The sequence below is a fragment of the Anopheles coustani genome, chromosome 2, assembly GCF_943734705.1.
Source record: "Anopheles coustani chromosome 2, idAnoCousDA_361_x.2, whole genome shotgun sequence".
Classification (NCBI taxonomy): domain Eukaryota; kingdom Metazoa; phylum Arthropoda; class Insecta; order Diptera; family Culicidae; genus Anopheles; species Anopheles coustani.
This window is the reverse complement of record NC_071289.1, coordinates 24346364-24370087: the sequence shown is the minus strand read 5'-3', so window position 1 is coordinate 24370087 and position 23724 is coordinate 24346364. Positions and strand designations below refer to the sequence as shown.

Below are 23724 nucleotides of genomic sequence, written 5' to 3'. Positions count from 1 at the left end.
CCGGGGACGAACGCAACCCACCATGGTGGAACCGGGTCCAGCTGTTTACCATTAATCATTTTCACCTTTCGCTCGGTGAAACAAACAAACATTATAACTTTCGGAAATTCTCTAATCTGCGGCCAAGGAGCTGAGCTGGTGGAGGTGGGCTGCGGGATCTAGATGGCGTGCCAGTGCCTCCTTTTGCTACCGATGCCGATCGCTGTATTGGGCACACTGGGAGATGCGAGATCCTTTCCAGCGGCAGGGAAAGTAAATGAATTCTGGACACAGTTTTCCACCACGACGAGGGCGTGTAGAAAGGTGAAAGAGGCAAAAATAGCAAACGACAGCATCCTGCTTACACTAGGGTCAACACTAGGGCCAAGAAGAATCACTGTGGTTTATTGTTATTAATAATAAAATCAACCTTTAAGAGATGTGGGTGATTAAAATAGTTAACGACGAAAACATGTAAATCCTGTTTATTTTTAATTAAAACAATGTTTTTCCTGAACATTATAAATATCATGATACACTAGAAACTCATTTCGTTAGGGTTAGCACTAGAATACATTGCTTTGGAATCTTATCCCAATGCTTTTTGGCAGGTTATAACTTCCTCATGTTTGAAGATCCGTAATAGTTCCGTATTCGGTTTTTTATGCCCCCTCCCTTCATCATTCCGGTAGTAAGTTGTAAAGCAAAAACGATCAAATTTGTATTCTTTTCAACATTTTATAGATTTCCTCAATGTATAATTTAAAAACTAAACTACTAAACTAAAGCACTAAACTAAACACTAAAAAGCATTCGCGCATGATCAATTTGGTTTTCGAAACTGTTCGAACGGAAAAATCTAGAATTTTGGTTTTAGATGTAGCTTTAGATCTTCTGGTATGTTTTTTTTTACAAATATTCAGTCGTTTTCGGAATATTACAATCGTAAAGTCCGTTGCAGTCTAGTCTTAAAAAGATTAAAAACAAACAAATATGCACTTGTCTCAACACATACTTTTCCGTCATTCAAACGCGAACCAATTGTTGAATCGTTTATGGAAATTTTTTATATGTTTCATTCGTAATACTTTTTTTAAACGTGTCGTTTTGTTAGTACAATAATCATAAAAATGTCCCAACTTCGACTCTGTTTTACATCCTTTTTCTTAAATTATCTCCATTTTTATGGGTTTCAGCTTATGTCCACTTCTTTGCCAACACTTCATCCACTGTCCCACCATGCAATGGAATTACGGTGAAACTCACGGAACGCCAGAAGCATCAAGATGAGCTCATCTCTCACGTCCGAACATCGCAGGTCGGCCGGTTGCCTTTGGGAAAGCAACAACATTTCCACTTTATGACGTTCCTCCCGGGGCTCTATCTACCTTCCCGCTGAGCGGAAGCAATTTCGCTGGTACGTCGGTCGCTTTTCGACCCTGTTTCTGGGGGAAGACAAAAGGATCATCCATAGGCAACGCTCATCCTCTCGATTTACCAGCGAGGGTCGGTTAGTCGTACACACGGGAACCCCCCCACACACACACACCGGCTGATGATGATGACGCCGATACTTGTAAAACATTATTATTATTGTGAGAACTGCAACAACTGGCGTCGTAGGGCGCGAATCGTCCCAAGATGGTACGGCCGGGGGGTACGGAGGGGGTGGATTGTGCCGTTTGTCGGCTTTCTTGGCGCGTTTGTAGCCGTTGGGAGCCCTGACTATTTCAAGCGTGAAACAACTCGCCAACGATGGGCCCGGATGGCTTTCGTGCCGAACAATACTAACCGGCGAAGAAGCTGATGAGAGATTTTGGCGAGCGAACAGTCAATAACGTTGGCCCCGTTGGGACGAAAGGAAACCATTATTTCGTTGGCTCTAGTCCATGCCGCAAAACAGCCAGCTAATGATCCATCCTGCGGTTCCAAAAAGATACTCTAGCAGAATAAATCCATTTCAAGAGGCATCGTTGCTTCTTTGATGAATACAGCTGATTTCAGAGAGTGGAAATATTGGCGTAATAATGATTGAGTACAAGTAAATGTAGCTTATTATCCAGGAAATACAGTAAAAATAGGTTGAAGATGGTTTTGATAATTTATTAGTTTCAAGTAGCTTATAGTATTAATCCAAACCGACTTTGAAAATGACAAAGACATTTATTACTTTATCGAAATGTTTGTTATACTATTCTTATGTTTGTATCGTATACGATGGCGTTCAAATATTTTTTCAAACATTTATGCGGTTTTTGCTTTCTTTTATGACGTTTACAAATGTTTTATTGGCAAATGTTATCTTGCCTATTTTGAAACATATTAAAGAAAACCGTCGCAGAGTGGTGAAAGAGAAGAAAATGAGCATTTCTTTTACCAATTTCAAGCCTAAAAGTTTCTGGTTTTAGTTTTTTTGTTTTATTTATCGATACTGGTTCTAAAAATACGTGATGTCATTGAAATAAACATGGGCCCGTGTTCTTTCATCTTGTACAAATCTCAACTAATTAGCGCCTCTGCGATTAATTCCATTCCCCGCCACCCAAAACCGCAGGCTCGCCACTCGGTGGCACTCGTCTTTCAGCATGGATGAATCGGCAATTTTCTATAATCAATCTACGGAACGAACTCTATTAAAACTCCCCAGTTCTGCCGCCTGGGCCGGGAGCACAACATCTATTACATATCGATTATTTTCTTTACATCAATATTTCAATCGGGTGAAATTTGGAACCTCGAACGCGATGCGATTGCGATACGACATTATCTTCTTTCGGCCGGTGGCACTATCGACTTGCCGCACAATCAATCTCTGCCGCCCTCGGCCGTACGGATTTGGAGGATTTTCTGCCAATGTCATTACTGGCTCCGGATGCTCCGGTTTTCCCCTCCGCTCCATACCGCTTCTAACGATTGCCCGAAAGTGTTACGTCCGAAATGTGTCACCCGAAGTGCGCTAGGGTACGTGGAGCAAAGAAGTTTAATGCCAAACTCCCTAGAGGCTTTGCCAATTTCTAATATTATTGTTAGTGAACCACGTTTCGTAAATAAATTATAAATTGTTTATATATTGCATAGGTCAGTTAGAGTTAAAAATGGATAACACTGAAAGAAATTTATTTAGGAAACCAGAAAACTTCTTAAAATAAATCAGTAAATTTAATCCTTTATCAAAGTATCTGAAAACAAATTTGATGCAACTTTATTGATATTGGATAGAATTTAGTTTTTAGTTTTAGAAAATTAGAAGTAAAATAATATCGATCATAATTGTCAATACTTATCTTTTAGTTTCCAAAAGGTGATGGATCAATTCTTCCACAGTGGAAATCTAAATGAAATGAATGTAAAAAAACCTATCGTATCCTTAGTTTGGAACCATTTCCAGATCCCTTTCAATACTACAACTAATGACAACGGCGAGGCCTCGCCGCATCCAAAGCAACATCAAAGGTAAACAATTTGTCACGTCCACCGAGTTCCCAGGACTCGGTCGCATAGGGCCAAAGATATTGATGATGTCGAACCGCGAGTGAGAGATACAAAAAAAAACCGTAGGTATACAGTGAAAAAGGATTTCCCACCCGATAGCACCTTTTAGCCGCGGAAAACGTTCCACGGAAAACCGTTCGGTGACGGAGGCTCGAAAGGACACTTTTAGAGAATGGCTACGAAAGGTGGGGCTTGCGGTGGGAGAAAGAGAGAGAGATATGTACGATCAACAGAAGGGAAGAGAGACAGAGAGACCTCAAACCTCTGACGGTGAAGAAACGCCGTGACACGACACTGGGGACACACACACAAGGCAAGCGCAAATCACACTCGATGAATATTCAAAATGGATGAATAGACAACCGGCCACTTTCGGGCGGATGTGACCGATCGTCGGAGTGCCGGAGGGGAGACAGGGCATGGCCACTGGTGGCGGAAGGCAGGGGTTGGAGTTCGCGCTAATGGAATTGTCATCTGCTGTTTCTCGCGCAACCGTTTGCGCCACGTTCGGTCGGCTTCGCGCCAAATGGGTTTGGTGGACGTGGATGATTCTTAAGCTCGATTACACATTTGCCACATTTGCCACAAACCGGCTTCGTCTTCGTTGTCGTTCGCCTTTCCCCCCCCGTTTCCGCTAGTTAAAAAGAGAGAGATATATAAAAAGAATTATTCATATTTCGCCACAAAACATCCCCAAAGCTGAATCCCCGTCCGTAATAGTAAGCGAGAAAAATTGCTTTCCCAGATTAGAGCCATCACTCCTCCGAACAAAAGTTGAACAACATAGGAGGCAGTGAATCAAAGAGGGAAATCGAACAACATTTGCTCGGACCAAATTGTGGGCCACGAAAGAAGGAAACCACTCGCAATGGCATTGTGACCCCATCAATCGGTTGACGTTTGTGACGCCAGAAACCGACCGTATAAACATACCAGGAGGCTGGCAGGAAAAGGCACCCTTCGTTTAGTAGGCCCTGGTCCTGTTGACGTAAGAAAAAAAATCAAGGGTTTGCTAAGTGGGTCTTGCGTTTCCAAGGGTGAATGTGAGTATGCTGATTTTAACGAAATTGCCCTAAAGTCGCGCTAAATCCTGCATGCGTGATGTTTCGGTTAAGCAAATAGTGGAATCGCCTGTCTCGGATTACGGAACAGCGATGAAACTGAGTTTGGCCAGCGGGGACCAAAGTGGAAAAGGGTAGAAAGCCTGCTCTAAGAACTCATTGAGGCGAGTTCAAACAACGTTTACCTCCCGATGAAATGAATGTCGGTACGGTTTGATTTGGGCTTGAAAGTGGAAAACTAGAAACCATGAAAAACGAGACATATAAGAAACTCAACTACAAAATTTACATTTGGCGTGCATCGTACGGCCAAAGCATCTGTTAAGATAATTAAAACCCATCGGTCAGATTACTTTAGAACGCGCGGAAACATCCGAAGCGACTTCTGAAGCCCCATTGCCCAAGCTGTTTGGCAATCGTTGTGGGGTATGTTAATAGATTTCCCAACACGCCTCCGGCAACACTTCCGATACTCATTTGGCATGTGTATTAGTATCTGCTTGCAAGGCGTGAAGTAATACGAACACCGTGTCAAACATCGGAAGAACATTGGACGTTTAGATAATTACAGTCGAACATGGTAAAGGTCGATTTATGTTACAGAAATCTTTTCAATACTGTTAAAAGGTTAACTGTATATTTTTGTCAGATATTTAGTATATTCGGAAATTTCATTGTATCTGAATGGCTTCAAAACGGCTAAGAACTACGTTGAGATGGAAAATAAAAAAGAATATAAATTATACGTTTACCTCAATGAAATAAATTAGTCTTTTTCAAAAACATCAACATAAAAATAAATAAACATATGGTTAAACCAATGAGCTAAACGAACTCGTTCTGCATTGAATTTGTCTTTAGTCAGGTTCGACTGTGTTACATTCTTCATTTATTTGCTTTCTTCTTTAGTACAGGCATATAAGGACTTTAATTGCCTGCTGATAAGTTAACTGTGGTTCGTTAAGAAGAAAAGATTGTGAAAACGCTAGCACTAAAAATATTGGCTTAAACGATGAAAGATATTATTTTAGTTTCTTGCTAGGTTGCATTACAATTTTGTTTGGGAATAGAAAATGTTGTAAGAAAAGAAAATGTAGAATGCTTTTGTAGCAAAACTGCGTGGTTATGTGACCTATATCAAATAAGTTATATAAGCTCTCGTATCTTCTATGACTTGTGAAAGTGCGAGTTGTCTTTACTTGCCATCTTGCTTCTTGACGTTTTTCCTCCCATCCATTCGGGTCACCATAGAAAGAGGCATGTTTATCCATCTCGACTTAGAAGCAACCCCGGTGGCAGTTTTAATCACTTCTCCAGCCGCAGCTGAAGATGCCGAAACGACCACGCACAACGACGTGACATAAACGCCCTGGAAGGCAGTAGAAAAAAGGCCCTGCACGGCCCGGGCACCGATCAGTCGGCGATCGTTGTTCGTGGCGTGACGATCGGAGGGCCCAAGCCGTGAAAAGTAAGTCCAAAGGAGCAGCTCCTGGTCCTCCGAAGGGGGGATGTTGTTTCTTAGAAAATCTAATCTCGGTGCAGTGAGTTGGTTAGGATGTAAAGTATCAGTGCAAATTAAAACCGCAAAAACGATCAAGACGAGAGTTAAGATGCAGTGGAACATGTAGCCGAAGACTGATCAGTGCTTATGTCTAGTGTTGCTTTCACGTTCGTGTCCACAAGTGTTTGTTAGAAGTTTTATCAAACCGTTTCCGCGTGGCATGCGGTCGAATTTAGGCTGGTACCCCAAATAAGTGCTATTTATGCTACCGACGTGGTGATAAGCCCGAAACTCGCATCTAATGCCCGCTGTCGGCAACTTATGCTCTTGAGTTGGGCTGAAACTGTGTTTGATAAAGAAAAATAATGCACATCAGGAAGAAACAACCGAAAAGAAAGAATCTCTGCTACCCACCCGAGGAATATGTGCCGCGTTCTAGAATTGGATCTAGTTCAATGGGAGTTCAAGTGATGTTCTACTCTTTCCAGTTGCTTCCCGATACCGTTTGGGAGTGCATCGTAATTTAATCCATTTTATCCGGTTCCTACATAATTTCCCTTTCCTTGTATTCTCCCTGTCAAGTTATGCTAAAATTCTTTTACACGCTATTTTGTGCCTTCTTAGTTTCCTCACGCTTTCCTCATTTCCCTTGTTCATTTTATTTCGCAGTGAAATCATCCGACACCGGAAGTGACCGGGAGGTGAAGTGAAACGTTCGCCATTTTTATTTTCTTCTTCCGTCTGATCTGTACGCCAGTGTATTGTGTGTAGGAGCTGAAACGAAAAAGCAAGCGTTAGCGGGGAGACGGGGGTGTGCCTGAAGAGAGCTGTTTTCCGTGCAGGGTGAGGGGCGCATACGCACACGGCAGCGTTTATGCGCCAGGAGTGGAGTCTGGCCGTCCCGAGCCGCTAGAAGGCATCCGATGCAACCGACACGCGACCGTCTGCCCCACCAGCGTCCCCCCCGCGGGCGCAGGAAGTGGCTGTGGGGTCCGTCGATGGTGGTGCGCCATGGGGCACGCAGTAGGTTAAGTGAAGCAACGATTGTGATTGTGGCCGTCCTGGGCGGCTTGCTGGTGTGCGCGGGTGTCGCTGCCGATCCTGCCAGCAGACCTTCGATGAGTAAGTGCTTGAATTGCTCGCGTATCGTGAGCCTTTTAAAGTTAACCACACATACATCAAAGTCCTGTGATTACAACAAACCTACCAGGAAAAGTTATTTCGTCTCAAAAGAAGATGAAAAATTACTCTGTTCTTATATTGTTGGGGAATTAAATTGATCTTCTGGTTAGAAAAAGGATTTCCTTGTTGAAACTTGTGTTACCGAAACATATAAGCTATCATCCTCGAAAGATTTTTGAAAAAAGGTTAATGTTTTCGTAACGAAAAAAATATTTTAGAAATGTCTGATCCTAAACCAATTTACTAAAAACTACAAATCACTTACAAAAGTGAAAAAAATCGCTAAATCCAATTGTCTTTTAAAAAGTATGAATTTTTCCTACATTGGGCGAGAAGTGTAAAGAACCTGTTGCATAATTTCATTAAGGTATTTCAAGAAAGAAGGTTTATATTTTCTTGGACATCAAAGTTTAAGTTTATATGAACTTACTCAAATAAAACCATATCTATCTTGAATCCTTCAAGGCAAAATAAATTTACAGTTGGTGTGCTCAAATGGTATTAAAAATATTATTTTCAGTTCTGAGTTTTGCTATGTCTCCAGCTTTAATTGTCTTTAGTGAACAGTTTATTTGCATATGATAATTTTAATTATCCATTATTAATCCAACGTCGTAAGAGAGTCTGTCAATTTAGATTCATACCAACTATACAATTGTCGTATCAAGTCATGTTATGCAATCAAAAAACGACTGAATGTTTGAAGTTCATCTTATGCATAAAAGTCGTAAAATACGCGTTTTACGTTTTTTACATTGCCAAATTACATTTTTGTAGATTTTTCTGGTATTTGAATTTATCATATTTAGGATCGAATGTATTGAAAATAACATTTGAATTGAACAGTTCTTATATATTTTTTGTAACCATCTCAAGAGCTACATTTTAAGGACGTGACACTTATTTTGTGAAATATTTTCTTACTTACATATATTCTGATTGAATATTACACAATATCACGAAACGCACCACGATATGCACCGGATGTTGATCGAACAATCAACCCGCTTCGGGTTAAGCTAGTAATCGTGGGTGATTACAACCAGAGGCGATTCTATTCAACCATGATTGCGCTGAACGATCTGGAGCGGCACGTTGTAATCGTAGTAATAATAATGATAATCATGTGTGTCACGCATTAACACCAGTCCTTCCCCGACCGAAGCTGCCACCCGGCCGTACCAGCCGTGGAAAATGCATACGGTTAATCTGCGTAAACACGCGGCCAACATTGGCCGGGCGGAATCGGCAGTTGGCATCGACGTTCGATGGCACGATTCGCCGGCAGGCGGTCAACGAAGGCTTATGGAAATTTATGGGTTTTAAATCATCAGCAGCATCGTCAGCGTCCACCAACTCCAACTGCCATCGCACGGTGTTTGGCCATTTTGCCGCGGGATGGGACAATGAAAGAGTGACACTTTGCACGCTGGCAACATTGTTACATGTTGTAATCGTAAAATGAAAATAAAATAAAAGAACACATGAAGTCATCCCGTCCACCAGCTTTAATGAAAACCGATTTGTTCACATTCGGAGTTCGCAGCTGGTGTGCTCCCACTTAGACGAGTCGAAATAGGTTTGATTACTTTCGTTAATGTACTGTCATTTATCCTGTAATCCTACAAAACTGGTTCATCAGCGTGACTAAAAAGATAAATATTGTGAAAAACGTATAACGAGTAGTTGGCGAGTCCGTTTGAATTTAATATTTTATTTCCTAAGCAAGGTGTATAAAATACAGTAGCTGGATTACTTCCTAAATTAATAATGATCTCTCCATTGGTTAGCAGCAGATCCTTTACACATGTTTTGTTTTTGTTCTCTGGTTCTAGAATTTAAATTTAGAATTGGATTAGCGCTGGGTAGACAGAAATAGTTTATGTTTTGTAGTGTAGACGATTTGTGTTTGAGATGGGTTGATGGCAAATTTGTTTAGTTGAATTTTAATTTCAAGAACTATGTTTTGTGATGCGATCTCTACGACATGGTGCAACTGCATTTGAATTTAAAGCGTACAAAACGCTGGGTGGGGTGTTTTAATTTTAAATTTGAGATTTTAAAAGTATTTCAAATCGATTTTACACATTCCAAAATCGAGGAGGTTTTGTTTCCAAACAATCACTTTAAGAAAGTTCATTTAGTAATCTCACCCGAATGAAAATGATGCTGATGAGTCCCACCGCTTACCCCAACACAGGTTTGAGAATGAAGGAGTTATCTTAAGATATTTGTTACACACTTCAAAGCAAATCACGAAGTGTTGGTATCAAAGTGACCCTTCACGAAAAAGACCAGCCAGCTCTCTTTTCCTTGCGTACAGTGGTTGGCACAACTTCCAAAAGATAGAAATCGTGAAACCACTCTCCGGAGTGCACGGCTAAAAACTGCTCTCAACATATGGAGGGGAGTTACCACTTTCCAGGTTTGGCTAATTAAGCAAATTTTATCCGTGAGACAATTGGTCGCGTCGAAAAAATCATCAATCAGTTCCTACAGAAAGCTAAACTAATGAAAAAAGTAAAACAATTACGAGATGATTTGATACGAATTGCTTTCGTTTTCTCTTATTCAGGATAGATTGTACTTACGTTAATTAAAGTTGAAGTATTTACTTAAATATATGGAACAGATTTTTCTCAAATTCTAAAAATCCGTACGCTTTCAACACTTTCCTATAGTTCTAATGCTTTCTGGTCACCTTCGAGTTTTGTTTAGTATGGAAAACCATTTTGTAATTAATACTTTTTCCTTTGCTTTATCCCCATTGCAGAAGGGCTCGTGGACATGATCGAGCAGTTCGGCATGCCAACGTTGCCGTCCGGCATTTCACCGACGGTCGGTATGTGCAACGGCACGCTCAGCCCCTACCAGACGCACCCGGAGCCGGCCTACAACCTCAACCAGGACACCGTACTCAGCATTCCGACCGCGACCAGCTTCCCGGAGGGATTCCCGGTCGACTTCTCGCTGCTGGTGGCACTCCGAGCCAGCCCGGGCCTCGAACGGGCCCCTCTGTTTGCGATCTACTCATCCGACTCGGACGAAATACTGATGCTGATGGTGGGCCGCGACGTGGCGTTGTACTACTACGACGGAAATCCGGAGGACGACGAGCAGGATCAGTACCAGAACATGATCAGCTTCGGTGTCGGCATCGACGACGAGCGATGGCATCGGCTGGGACTGAGCGTCAAGGGTAATTCGGTAACGTTGATCGTGGACTGTGTAACGCAGATCACGCGGCCGCTGAATCGACGACCCGGGGCACAGTTGGTCACCGACGGGTTGATCCTGACTGGTTTGCAGCTGAACGAGGAGAATGGATTCTTTACGGTAGGTTTCGTGAAGAAAACAATTAAAAACAAGGAACAAATACTGGTATCCACGGATGTTCTTCAATAGGACTGCTTTGATGGTATTTTATCCACAGTCTAAATATGTCAAAGATTTATAAAAGCTTAGTAGGCTATTCCTTGCAAAGAAGTGTACCTAAATAAGTTCCATAACAAGTAACTTCCCGTACCTTGTCGCCTTCTAGGGGGATTTACAACTGTTTTTAGTAGCCAACACTCCGGATGAAGCGTACAACATCTGCACGAAGTATGCCCCCGACTGTCCAGGAGGATCGTCGGGCTCGTTCCGTACCGTTTCGGTACATACCACTCGAACCACGACCAACGGCACCACCGGGACGGTTACGCACACTCAAACTAGCACCAGGACAACGACCAGCGGCGGAGTGGGAGCGCAGACAGCTGGAGCAAACATTCGCGACCAGGTGCTCCGTGAGTCGGTGGCTATTACCGGCGGTGGAGGGAGTTCGGGAAGCGTGCGCGGTGGAGGAAGACAAACGTCAGCATCGTCCTCTTTAACGGCAACCGGAGGAGCTGAACGGGACATTACCGAGCTGTACGGGGATGTCGAAGGGTTAGAGGTGATCGGAGACGATGAGGACTACTACACCAATCTAGAGTTCGGTGGGGATATCAGCCGGGGACGCGCAACGGAAGTGCCCACGGATACCGAACGTAACCAGAATCGTACGGTTGTACTTCCTGGAAGCTACGATCAGCTCCGGCCCGGAGTTCTGCCGCTACCCGATCCGGAGTATGATGCTTCGGCCGGTGGTGGACAAAGACCACCAGGTCGAGGCCCTACAACACGCCCAGGAGGAGACGCAACGAACCGAACACAAACGGACCCAGCGAACGGCTATGGCCCTGAGGCCGAGGAGGAAGAGGTACGAGAGGAGTATTTCCCCCTTGTCAAATATTGTGAGACTAACATTCTCAATCCCTCTGTTTGGATGATTCTAGGATCGTTCGGTTGGATTTCCATCGCAGTCCACGGTCATGATTATTGGTGGTGTCAAGACGGTTCGTGGCCCTCGTGGACCTCCGGGAGAACCGGGACCAAAGGGAGACCCGGGTCGTGATGGGCTGGGCGGTCAATCTGGACCTCCGGGACCTCCGGGGCACGTGTTCATGATGCCGCTGACGTCGGCCGGCAATGAGAAAGGTCCGGACAGCCAAGCGGAGGCACTACGGCAGATGCTTTCCCAGCATATGACGGCAATGCGGGGCGCTGATGGTCCGATGGGCTTGACCGGAGTACCGGGAGCGGTCGGACCACCTGGATCGGAGGGAGCCAAGGGTGAACCGGGCGAAGTCGGTGAACCGGTAAGGTTTGACCATCGTCTGCATAGTTTGAACCATGGTGTGAATTATGTTATCTTCTTTGCAGGGACCCTTAGGACCTCGCGGAGCGGTTGGAGCTAAAGGTAACGAAGGACGTCGTGGTCGCTCCGGACGGGACGGTGAGCGCGGTGCAACCGGACTGCAAGGTGTTAAAGGTGAACAGGGTCCCATCGGACTGCCCGGATTCCCTGGTGAAAAAGGAGAACGTGGTCGACAGGGTATTGTCGGTGAGAAGGGTAGCCAGGGACACGACGGAGCGCAAGGTGAGGACGGCCCACCGGGACTACCGGGGCTGACGGGCGAATTGGGACCCCGAGGCTTTCCGGGACCCCGAGGATTCCCTGGCCCATCGGGAAATCCCGGACTGCCCGGATCGGAGGGCATACCGGGCTCAAAGGGCAACCCGGGACCACAGGGCCAACCAGGTGCACCGGGTCAAACCGGGTCGACGGGACCGGTGGGGCCACCGGGACATCAAGGCAACCTTGGACCACCGGGAATACCAGGTCCACATGGGAAACCCGGCCTTCCGGGACTTCCCGGTGCCGATGGACCTCCAGGACGTGACGGGAACCAGGGTATCGCCGGCCCCAAGGGCGACCTTGGACCACAGGGTGTTCAAGGTCCGATCGGTTTCCCTGGTAATCGCGGGCCGAAGGGCGACGACGGTGAACGCGGAACCACCGGAGATAAGGGCGAGAAGGGTGAACAAGGGCACGACGGCGACAAGGGTGACATGGGACCACCGGGTGAACGAGGCCACCAGGGAGCGACGGGTGTGGCGGGATCGGAAGGCCCGGAAGGACCGAAGGGTTTTGAGGGACCTCGCGGAGAAACTGGAATGATGGGACTTACCGGCGACAAGGGTAAGCAGGGTGTTCAGGGCTTCCCTGGATATCCCGGTCCACCTGGTGATAAAGGCGACAAGGGTTCTGGAGGAATGGGCGGACGACCAGGCGAGAAGGGCGAACGTGTAAGTACACAGGAAGGACGAGCTTTTGAGAACTCCTATTAGAACCTTCAATTCTATTGCAGGGAAATACCGGACTTCAAGGTGAACGAGGCGAAGTTGGACCGAAGGTGAGGAAGCAAGTCAAGCCAAGAATGTAGTCTAAACAAATTGATTAACTCACACCGTTGTGATACGTCTTTCAGGGATTCCGTGGTCCTCGTGGACGACGTGGAGCTGATGGAACTACCGGCCCGAAAGGTGACACCGGACAACCTGGACCACCAGGAGCACAGGGAGAAATTGGCATGCAAGGACCGGAAGGCCCACGTGGTTTTATCGGAATGCCTGGACCACCGGGGAATAACGGCAAAGATGGCCCTCCAGGTGCATCAGGAGAGCGAGGACCGCCGGTAGGGCACTTAAAAGAAACCATGTTGACAACCTAGTCACTTTTCACTCTGAACATTCTTCTTTTTTGACAGGGCGAAAATGGTAATCCTGGACCGATTGGAGCTCCTGGTGTGGTGGGTCCTCAAGGGCCAAACGGTGAACCAGGCCCGGTCGGCGAACCGGGTATCCCTGGACTGCCAGGATTACCCGGTGAACCGGGAGTTCCGGGCGATACGGGCAAGGAAGGACAACCCGGTCCGCCGGGTCCACCAGGAAAGAACGGGCCTCAAGGAGGCCAGGGTCTGCCTGGATTCCCGGGTGAGCGAGGAATGATGGGCATGCCCGGATTACCTGGGCTGAAGGGTGAGCTAGGACTGCCGGGTCTAGCGGGTCCGGTCGGCGACAAGGGACAACCGGGCGAACCGGGTAAGGAGGGACCACCGGGTCCCGAAGGACGCCCTGGTCCACCCGGCCCGCCCGGACCATTCGGTGCGAAGGGTGAACGCGGAGAACAAGGACTCATTGGACCGGTTGGACGTGACGGACTTCCGGGACTACGTGGACTCACTGGCCCCGCGGGCCCCGTCGGACCGCCAGGGGAGGACGGTGACAAGGGCGACAGTGGACCGCCGGGAGAGAAAGGATTCAAGGGTGCCCAGGGTGAAGCGGTATGTGGCAGTTTTTTGGAACAGACTGAACCACAACGAAAGGAGGTACCTTACAACGACTATGTCTCTTTTAATGATTTCAGGGACCCGTAGGATCACCGGGATCGCAGGGAAGTCGCGGAGAACCGGGTGCTACGGGCCCGGCCGGTGAAAAGGGACCGCCGGGAGAGATTGGACGTACCGGACCAAAGGGTGAAGATGGTCCAACGGGACTACCGGGATCTCCAGGACCAGCAGGACCTCAGGGAATGCCAGGACCGCCCGGAATGAAAGGTGGTCGAGGGGATGATGGACCACCAGGATCGGTTGGACCGGCTGGACCCCCGGGCGAACCAGGCCGACGGGGACCTCGTGGTGCCGAGGGAGGTCCGGGTGCACCGGGATCTCCAGGACCGCAGGGTATTGCCGGTGAACCGGGCATGCAAGGACCCCCCGGGCCGATCGGACCCGAAGGCAAGGAAGGCGAGAAAGGTGCAATGGGACCGAAGGGCGAGGAAGGAAAGTCGGGCCCACCGGGACCACCGGGAAAACGCGGCCAACCGGGGCTGGAGGGTCCGAAGGGAGTCGCAGGACCACCAGGTTTCCCGGGAAATCCCGGCGAACCGGGACTGGTCGGACCGAAAGGAGACATCGGTAAGGACGGAGAAGATGGAAAGCAGGGCGAAGCGGGCCAACCGGGCGAGCAGGGTCCTCCGGGAGCACCGGGTGAACATGGACCACCGGGCAAGATTGGTCCGGAGGGTCCAGCCGGACCGCAAGGGACCACGGGGCTGCCGGGAGAGAAAGGCGACCGAGGGCTTGCGGGTCCACCCGGTAACCAGGGACTCACGGGACCTCAAGGCATGCCTGGATCGCAGGGATCACCGGGTCTTCGCGGATCGCCCGGACCTTCGGGCGAAATCGGACCGGTTGGAAAGCCAGGTGAATCGGGCCAACCGGGAAAGGCGGGCGAAGTAGGCCCGAAAGGACCGAAAGGAGATCGTGGTCGTCGCGGACTGAAGGGTCATCGGGGAGAACTTGGACTTGTTGGGCTGAAGGGTGACGCAGGCGAGAAAGGTGACAAGGGTATGCGAGGCATCGCCGGTCCAGAGGGTGCCAAGGGTGAAACGGGTCCACTTGGACCAGTTGGACCAAAAGGTAACGATGGGCCACAGGGAACGCCAGGCAACGAGGGACCACTAGGACCGAAAGGCACGGAAGGTATCGCGGGTCTGCGGGGTGAACCTGGACCACCGGGACCTCCCGGACCGCCAGGACCCCCGGCCGACGCTCCACTGATCCCACCGGAGCTTCTCTTCCGCATGAACGAGTTCACTCTGACCAAGGGCGAAGATCGGCAGAAGCGAGACGCCGGCGATGCCATGCCCGACGACGAGCTCGTTCTCGACGATGACTTCGACGAGGAAATCCTGCGGGTCGAGCCGCGCAAGAAGACCAAAAAGAAGAAACCCAAGTCGAAGCCCTCGGATCTCGGGCCGAAGTTCCTCGACATGTACAGCTCAATCTACTCGATGCGCCAGGAGCTGGACCGCATCCGGAAGCCGGTCGGTACGCGGGAAAACCCGGCACGCACCTGTCGCGACCTACACCACGGCCACCCGCAGTTCAAGGACGGTAAGTGAGATAAGGCTCGCTAGGAGTCACTGCTCCTCCTGACTTGTACCACTTACTCCTCCCAGGCTGGTACTGGATCGATCCGAATCTCGGCATGGGCGACGACGCGGTGTACGTGTTCTGCAACATGACGGCCGAAGGCGAGACGTGCGTCTACCCGGACATCCACAGCTCGCAGATGCCGACCATTCCGTGGCGCAAGGAGAACGACAAGACGGACTGGTATTCGAACCTTCGTGGCGGCTTTAGGGTGAGTACGATTGCACTTGAAATAAAGACTGATTTGTTTTTTTGGCTCTCTTCAGAATTTGTTTTTTAGCAAAGTTTAGTGATTCAAAGATCCACTTCTTATAATATTATTTATTGCAAATTTAGCCAACTTTTATGAATGTTTATACAACTAAACATAGTTAGAATTAATTGTCAAAAAAATGCCCACGGATTCTGGCTAGTTCCATGGTATACGATTTCTCCTTTTACCGATCTTAGTTGCTATGGTTACCCACATATTTTTCTCTTATCTTGTGGTTCATCTACAGCTTTTTTTACCATAGCAATCACCCTTAAATTTATCAAACTACTCGGTTATGTCATTTCTGCATATTTTACAATCTCCTCCAATTATCCACAAAATGTAGACAGAAGAAAATGCAAATCAACGCAAAATGAAAGTAACAAATAACCTCATGCCACTGGCTTCCTTGCAGATATCCTATGAAACCATCGGCACGGTACAGATGACCTTCCTTCGGCTTCTATCGCAGGAAGCGTATCAGAACTTCACGTACGCCTGCATGAACAGCGTTGCCTGGTACAGCACGCAGGACGAAAGCTTCGACAACGCACTCCGGTTTCTGGGCGAGAACGAAATCGACATCGGCTACGAGCACTCCAAGATCAAACCGACCGTCCTGGTGGACGGATGCAAGACGGGTCGCAGCAAGAGCGAGACGGTGTTCGAAATTCGCACCCCGAAGCTGCAGTATCTGCCCATCATCGATTTCTACCCGGTCGACTACGGACTACCGCAGCAAGCTTTCGGTTTCCAGGTCGGACCGGTTTGCTTCAAGTAGCGAAAATCCATTCCCAGCGGAAAAAACACAATAAATGGAAAAGTACACGACGTAAGCACCGTTATGGTATCCACTGTATAGGCGTACTTGGCTAAGCTAAAATAAGGATAGGAATATGTATACGCAGCACACACACACACACAAATTTGCGCGCGAAAAACGAAGAGGAATAAGGTAAGAAACGTAACGATTTTAAAATTAACATCGTAGAAACTACACTTAATTTAAGGAGCAGAGCAGAGCGTACACATACCATTGGACTGAGTACATCGTTAGTCAGGAGAGGAATCGAAACACGCGAAGTCGAACATCGTTATTGTTGTTAGCTTTTCTTAGTTGTAAATAGGACCAAAGGACAAGGGGCGTACGTTGTTTGTATGAAGGCATAAATAAGCACACACACGCGCGCGTTCGCGTGTATTGAAAACGAAAAAGGATACAAGTGCATCGATTACCAGAGCACTCCAGCAAACCCAGCTGTAAACTGCCAAAGAACGTTTGTTGTTGATGAATAAAAAATAATTGAGAAGAAATTCAATGTAAACAGGTCAATAATTCAATTCGGGACGATGAAGACAAATTGTGAATATTTCGGAGGGTGTGCATTTTCACAAAAAAAATATTAGCAATCTGAATTTGCGGAAAACAATATCAGTTCGATTAGTTTTTCCATCCAATCGGTTTGGTTTGCTTGCCAAAAGATGGTTGAACTTTTCATTTACTGATATGTTTTGGAATATTTCATAAAACCACTGCTAGAAACCACATCGCCCAAAAATACCCTTAGATGCTAGGAATAACAGTAACAAGGTGAAATTTCATGCCTTTTCTGTTTCACTTGATAACCCGACCCTCTGTTTGATAAGAGTGCACCATGATTCATACCATTAGGGAGCCTACAATCATTCACAACTGCTTGCTGGTAGTTTGATTTGAACTGTTGCCGACCATGGTTAGAATGTTGTCCTTCACAATTGCGTATGCAATTATCTTCGGTTTTTTAACCAATATTGGTGAGTTCAGTGTTTCAGTACCGTTTCGTATAGAATGTTTTCAGTAGATTAGACGGCACATGATTTGACACTTTAATTTTTAACAGTTTGTGCTACCCAGTGTCCCTATTGCATTGGAGTGGATGCTTGTGCCCGGAACATCACAATGATCGATTGTACGTCCGAAGTTGTTAATGAAACTGTGTCCTACCTAAGCACGCTTATATCCAACCCGGAAAAATATACCGCATCTGATACGCCTCACGCTTGCGTGAATGTATCGTTTAGTAAGTTTCACAAATTTGCGCCATGTTTTGTACACAATTTAAGAAATAGTTTCCCCATTTTACATCCAACAGGAAACGTTGTTAAACGCTACAAAGTACAGGGATGCGTCTCGGCCTCGGGGAATTTTTGCGGCGGTTTTAAAAATGAGAGCGAATACCGTCTAATATGCTGGGGCCCAGGAAAGTCCACCAATGCACTAGGACAACGGTTGCAACCAGGAGCCTTGCTAGTCGTGGTGTTGTTTAGCATAGCGTTCGCGTTGATCACTTGACCCCAAATGCTGTAGAAAGATACTTTAAAATGGTTGCTCTCAAAATTTTGCGGATTCTCTAATTATGTCCGAAACGTGGATACTATTTTAAAACAGTGGATAATAATATAAACCGAAATAAATAAATAGCGTAACCGGTGGACCGGTTAGGTAAATTTCAACATCCGAAAAGATTTAAATATTTATGAAACGTGGTTTATTTAAAATAAACACGTGAGTTGTTTGGTAAACAACAAAAGGGAAACTTTCCGTCAATTATAAACACCGCGATAGAGCTCAACCGTGTCGTACGCTGTTCATGTCTTCCAGGCTATCAACAATGACCTTTCGACCACCATCAGTATAGGGTACACCAATTGCAGGGGAATAGAAAGTGGTGTTGCTTGATCGTCTCCCCAATTATCTGTTGAATCTCGATGACTACTTGAAATCCATTTTAACTAGGCTAAAATAAAAACAACAAGCAACGTGAAATTGTTCCAATTGGACACATTTTACCAAACGCCAGTCGAAACGATTTTTTCGTTCCACGAAAAAGGATTTTCAATCGTTTAAACTCATTTTTAACGGTCACCATCGGTTGTTTCGTTTGTGATAAGCAAATTGTTCCGAAATTGCAATTGTTTATGAAATATGATTGTACGGTAATAAGCATTGCTAGAATGCTAAAATGCTACAAAAATTGCTAAAATGCTACAAACATCGAATAACGCGCTAGTGTTTGGCGTACCCATTGCAACGTTATGCTTCAATTGGAAATATTTCACCAAACGCACAAATCCTGAAAATGTTTCGTAAGCAAACGCTTGAACCTCCCTCTATCGGGGTTCAGCAAAAACAACTTATGGTGGTTGATCCTGAATTCAGGATCCTGATCCTTTTTATGTGTTACAATTTAATTAAAGCAAGTAACATTAAGCACAGATGTTAGAGTACAAAAACAAAGAATGGCAGAACATTCAACATAAGGCAACAAGATACCACGGCATTCGGAAAAAAACCTTCCCTCAACACATTCCGTCTGAAATAACAAGCATCGACACGATCGTTGGTTTTTTTTGAATAATGTTGTGTTTTGTATCTATCATTGAGCCTCAGAGTTCAGATTTGTTGTTTTGTATATTTTTGTTATAATTCTCGCAGCGTGCGGAAGCACACACTCACACACAATCACACCGTGGGATTTGCTTAATCGCCAACATATGCTCACTGTAATTCGTCAGTGTTTTAAATAATTTTACATTCCGCTCGAGTTTGCTCACGTGCGCATCACAACGCGGTACCACCTTGTTCTGTCCAATACTGTGTCCGCCTCCATCCAGTGGGACGCTCATCTTTTCCATGTTTCGCATGTTTACCATAATGGATGTAACGGCTGGAACGTTCGCCACGGCGGGACACGGAATGTGGCGGTAGAATATTTCTCTATCGCTCTTTTGCTCGACAACTTGCTCGAATCGCTTCACCTCTCTTGGAACAAACTACAGGGAAATTGCTACGACAAAAATCCGGACAAACTTTGACGATTGGTTTGAATGTGAATTTGCGCTTGAAGACTGTTTTGTTTTAACTATTAACTCGTCAACGGAGGAGGGTACTGAGGGGAGGGTCTATGAACAACAGAGTACACAACGTAGGAATTCGTCAATCAATGCTCCTGTTCTACTACGATGATCGATCCTCGCTATGGGCCTAGAAATATCACCTTTTCTAAATCCTTTCGGTTACCTAATATGTTTTCGGTAGAAGATGTTTCAGTGGTTCTCTAAACGGATGCTAAAAATATGATTCTCTCTTAGAATTTGTTCTCCTCTGTGAACTTGCGCGTAAATGTCACCGAATACTTTTACATTACACCTTTCTTACTTTTTCGTTCAATTTCGAACATTAAAAAAAAGAACGTGCAAAATCATTGTCCAATGTCTGGTGATATCCATGCTGACTGTCTATTGCCTCTTACTGTGATAGAGGGGACCTTCATTTCTCAGATGCATACATAACACTCTCTGCCGTACAGTTATGTTACAAACAATACTTTGACCTTCAGTTACGAGTCCTTTACGAGTTAGGGTACTCGGGTCATCCGCCATAATTTTATTATTTTTCAACGTCCACTGTGCTATTGTCCACGAGTATGTGTTTTTCAATGAATTGTGATACTTTGCGCTGCCCAGCTTTTTAACACAACATATTGTCAAACAAAAATGGTCCGTTAATTGAAGGTGGAAAAAGGTTAAAATAATTACTATTCGAATGTTACATGAACTCCAAAAACGCTCTTCGTGTTTGACACAAGCGGGGGCAGCTATTTTGCAATTGCCAAGGTCAGCATTGGAAGCAACGGACGAAACAGAACCTGGCCAAATAGCAAACCAACAGTATGACTTATACTCTATACACAATGATTGCTAGAGAACGAAAAATAAATCACGAACTGAACCGATGGAAAATTATTTAAAATAAATGTCAACAAATTTAATTTGCTTTCTTTAAATTTTACGTTAGCTGGAACGGATAATATAAAATAAAAATAACATTAATAATAATAATCATAATAATACCACCGCTAAAAAATCGCACGTACAAAATCTGCCTTTTCTCGGTTTTACATGCGTACTATCGCTCACATTCGCACACCATCTCTTTGATACCCGCGCCACGCGCGTTTCGTATCGCGCCCTGGCTATATCACGTCCGTCAGGACACACTTCGACTTGGACTTTGTTCTGGCTATATCAAGCTTTCTTCCGGACCGTGGTCAAGTTAGTTACTACTCTCACTTTGCCCACTTCGTCTCGAACGGGTTGTTTCGATTGCTATTGCTTCTGTCGATCGAGAATTGTTTCATGTCGTTCCATGATTCTATGCCACTTTTCCACTTTCTTTTGTTGTTTAAAGAAATGTTTGAGTTTAGTGGCGAGTGTTCTACCGGTTTCTCGAATCGCTCTCCCTACCTTCGTCAGACACCAGTAACGGCACCAAACCGGACATGCTTTTACAAAATCAAAAAAAAGTTCCCTAACTATAAAAATTCCTATACACACACACGCGCGCACACATACACACACGTACCTATACAAAAACAAAAACAGAAAGTACCACCAACTACCTAGTTCCTTCAAGGGGTGCTGCACAAGTAGAAGAACCGAAATAAAATCTGTAACCCGTTAAAGTTTATCACAACATAATGGCGTATGGCATTTCTGGCGTTCTTCCGTTTCTCGATTCCACTACCTACCTAGCTTTCTGCTTTCTGTTGTTTGGTGCGGTTTCAAGTTGGGGCAATTAGTAACGAAAAGCGTTAAACGAAACGAAAACAAATAGGTCTAACATTCTACAATGTACGGCCGGGGGTACTCTATTAACTCGAGTTGAAGAGTTGAATTTTACACTTTTACGCTATCATTTAGTTCTTGTTTCGAATGTCTAGTAAAAACTTTTGTGGACGCATCGGCTTTGTCCTTCGGGTGGAAGTTACATCGCAATGGGATCCGTTTTCCCGCCAGCGACACGGAGATTTAAATTCAATCCAAAACGAAGCACCAACGCCCAACAAACTGGATAGATGGTTCCGCACCGGAACATATAATAATCACACGCAGAACATATGCCGCATAACGCTTCGTACTCTCAATCATGACCACGTGCAAATACTTGTGCCTAAAACCCTTATAGCTACACGGTACGGCGTGGCGCCTTTGCTGACCGAAAATCACACCATGTTGGTTCGTACGTGCACGGTATGGCAAGTACATATCGGATCGGTATCCCCCCACCAGTGGATGACCGCAATACGGGGTGTTGATAAAGGATGCCGCAGGTAGGATGATACGATCGCCGGCGCGGTGTGCTCGTATAGGAAAGTGCCCCATACGCCCGGTCAGGCATGCGCGTCCGTGCATCGATTCGCCGATCAGGGCTCGCGGTCGGCGACGGCGTGTCCGGCGGTGCTACTGTTGCTACTATCTTGGGTTTTCCATCACCACTTGCTTGAACGCTCCGGCCGGCATCCGCGAACGGACCTCGTGGCTGCCAACCATCGTCGTACCATCGCTACTGATGTACAGTGCTAGTCCGGTGGGATCTACAAATGGAATGGAATGTTAGTCTTCGGTCGGTGAAAAAGGGTACACATTCTTCTACTGCCCACCGGGGGCACTTACTTTCTGCATCTTCTAGGTGGTCTAGTTTGGTGTTTTTAAGCAGCTCGTCAATGATTAAACCGGTGTTGACCCGCGTGTCTTCGACGCGCCCGGATAGCGTCGGCGCCATACCACTGTCCTCGCCCTTTTTCCTTCGCTCCGCCGCCGACTTCATGCGATCGAGTGAGCCGGTTTCGCTCATTGGTATCGAACTAGAACTGGGATTTCTTAACACAGTGTCCACAGCAGTGAGAGTGAGTTGGCAAATCGTAAGCCGAGCCGATCAAATTATACGCCGATATGGACGGGGGAGGGGACACAACGATTGAAATGAGAGAAGGAAATGAAGAAAAAAAATATTTTTTTATTAGTTTTTTCATTCGGAACACTCGCAACTCTCTGTCTTTTTAAAGTTAAAACAACAAACTGCCAACGGTACTGAACAAGCACAACGATTAAAATGTACTCCATTGAGGCAACTTAAACCGGGATGGTGCATTCCGGGGATCAATCTAGCTGGGTGACCACCCACTTCACCATTCGTGGCACCAGTGATTGGTGGCGGCGGTGGGGGGGAAACAACACCAAACGGATCGACAATGGTATACTGTTAGAGATTAATTTACAGCTATTACGAAAAACAGGAAGGCAGATTAATTGGACAACAACCGAACAACGATTCCAATTGAGTGTGAAGAAGGAGTGGTGCAGGTGAATAATAAGATTAAGTAAAATACCTTATAAAGACCTCAAAAGCGTAAGCAAAGTGTAAACGCTGACAAACTTTTTTATCTTCTTTAATAACATGCAAAATGAGAACCCCAAACATAAGAAACACAAAACAACTGCAGTTCAATACCAGCTCAAAGAAGTTCTATAAAAATAATGCAAGCAAACAGTAATATACACCGCAAAGCGCTTGAAAACTTTCATTAGGATTCTGTGAGCTTTTCATACATAATTTCTTCTTTTTTGTGTATACATTCTACAACTATTTATTTGATGTGATTCTGCGCGAAATTATAGTCTGCATTCATTAAATTTAATTCAAAAGATGCTACAAAGCATTATTTACATATTTAAAAAATATGTTTGCATTATTCGATAAGATATGTAAATTTGATATATAATATTTTTATGGAGTTTGTAACCGATATAACAACGATTGAAGCATTTTTTACAACATTTTTGTGAATCTTTTCTGCAAAAAAAATGTCCAAGGTAATGAAAAAGAAACAATGAAAACGAAATAATTTTCCTAATATAGTTCAGCTTTGACGTTATCTGTTAAATAACTATAAATAGATTTGTGCGGCGTGTGAAAGCTGAAATTGTTATAATACATGCATCTACTTGGCGTATTAGACTGTTTTTTTGTCTTCCTTTAAAAAAAAAACGAATTAACGAACCATACATACA

At 45.5% G+C, this 23724-nt stretch overlaps 2 protein-coding genes across 2 annotated transcripts in view; one reads left to right on the top strand and one right to left on the bottom strand.

Annotated features, from left to right (window-relative positions):
* The first annotated feature begins 7031 nt into the window (after positions 1-7031).
* Positions 7032-16612, top strand: LOC131264129 (collagen alpha-1(XI) chain-like). The gene is made up of 11 exons (XM_058266417.1): positions 7032-7155; positions 9989-10551; positions 10757-11458; positions 11535-11897; positions 11962-12888; positions 12951-12995; positions 13071-13277; positions 13350-13925; positions 14009-15539; positions 15605-15789; positions 16247-16612. Exons 1-11 carry the CDS (start codon positions 7032-7034, stop codon positions 16610-16612), a joined length of 5589 nt encoding a protein of 1862 aa, XP_058122400.1.
* Positions 16613-19241: 2629 nt separating this feature from the next.
* LOC131262842 (nuclear pore complex protein DDB_G0274915) overlaps positions 19242-23724 on the bottom strand; it is a 39674-nt gene continuing 35191 nt past the window's right edge. The window contains exons 12-13 of the mRNA XM_058264924.1: positions 22327-22532; positions 19242-22247 (exon numbers count right to left, since the gene is read on the bottom strand). Coding sequence (XP_058120907.1) covers positions 22126-22247; positions 22327-22532 — 328 coding nt within the window. The 3' untranslated portion in view covers positions 19242-22125. The remainder of the gene's footprint in view (positions 22248-22326; positions 22533-23724) is intronic.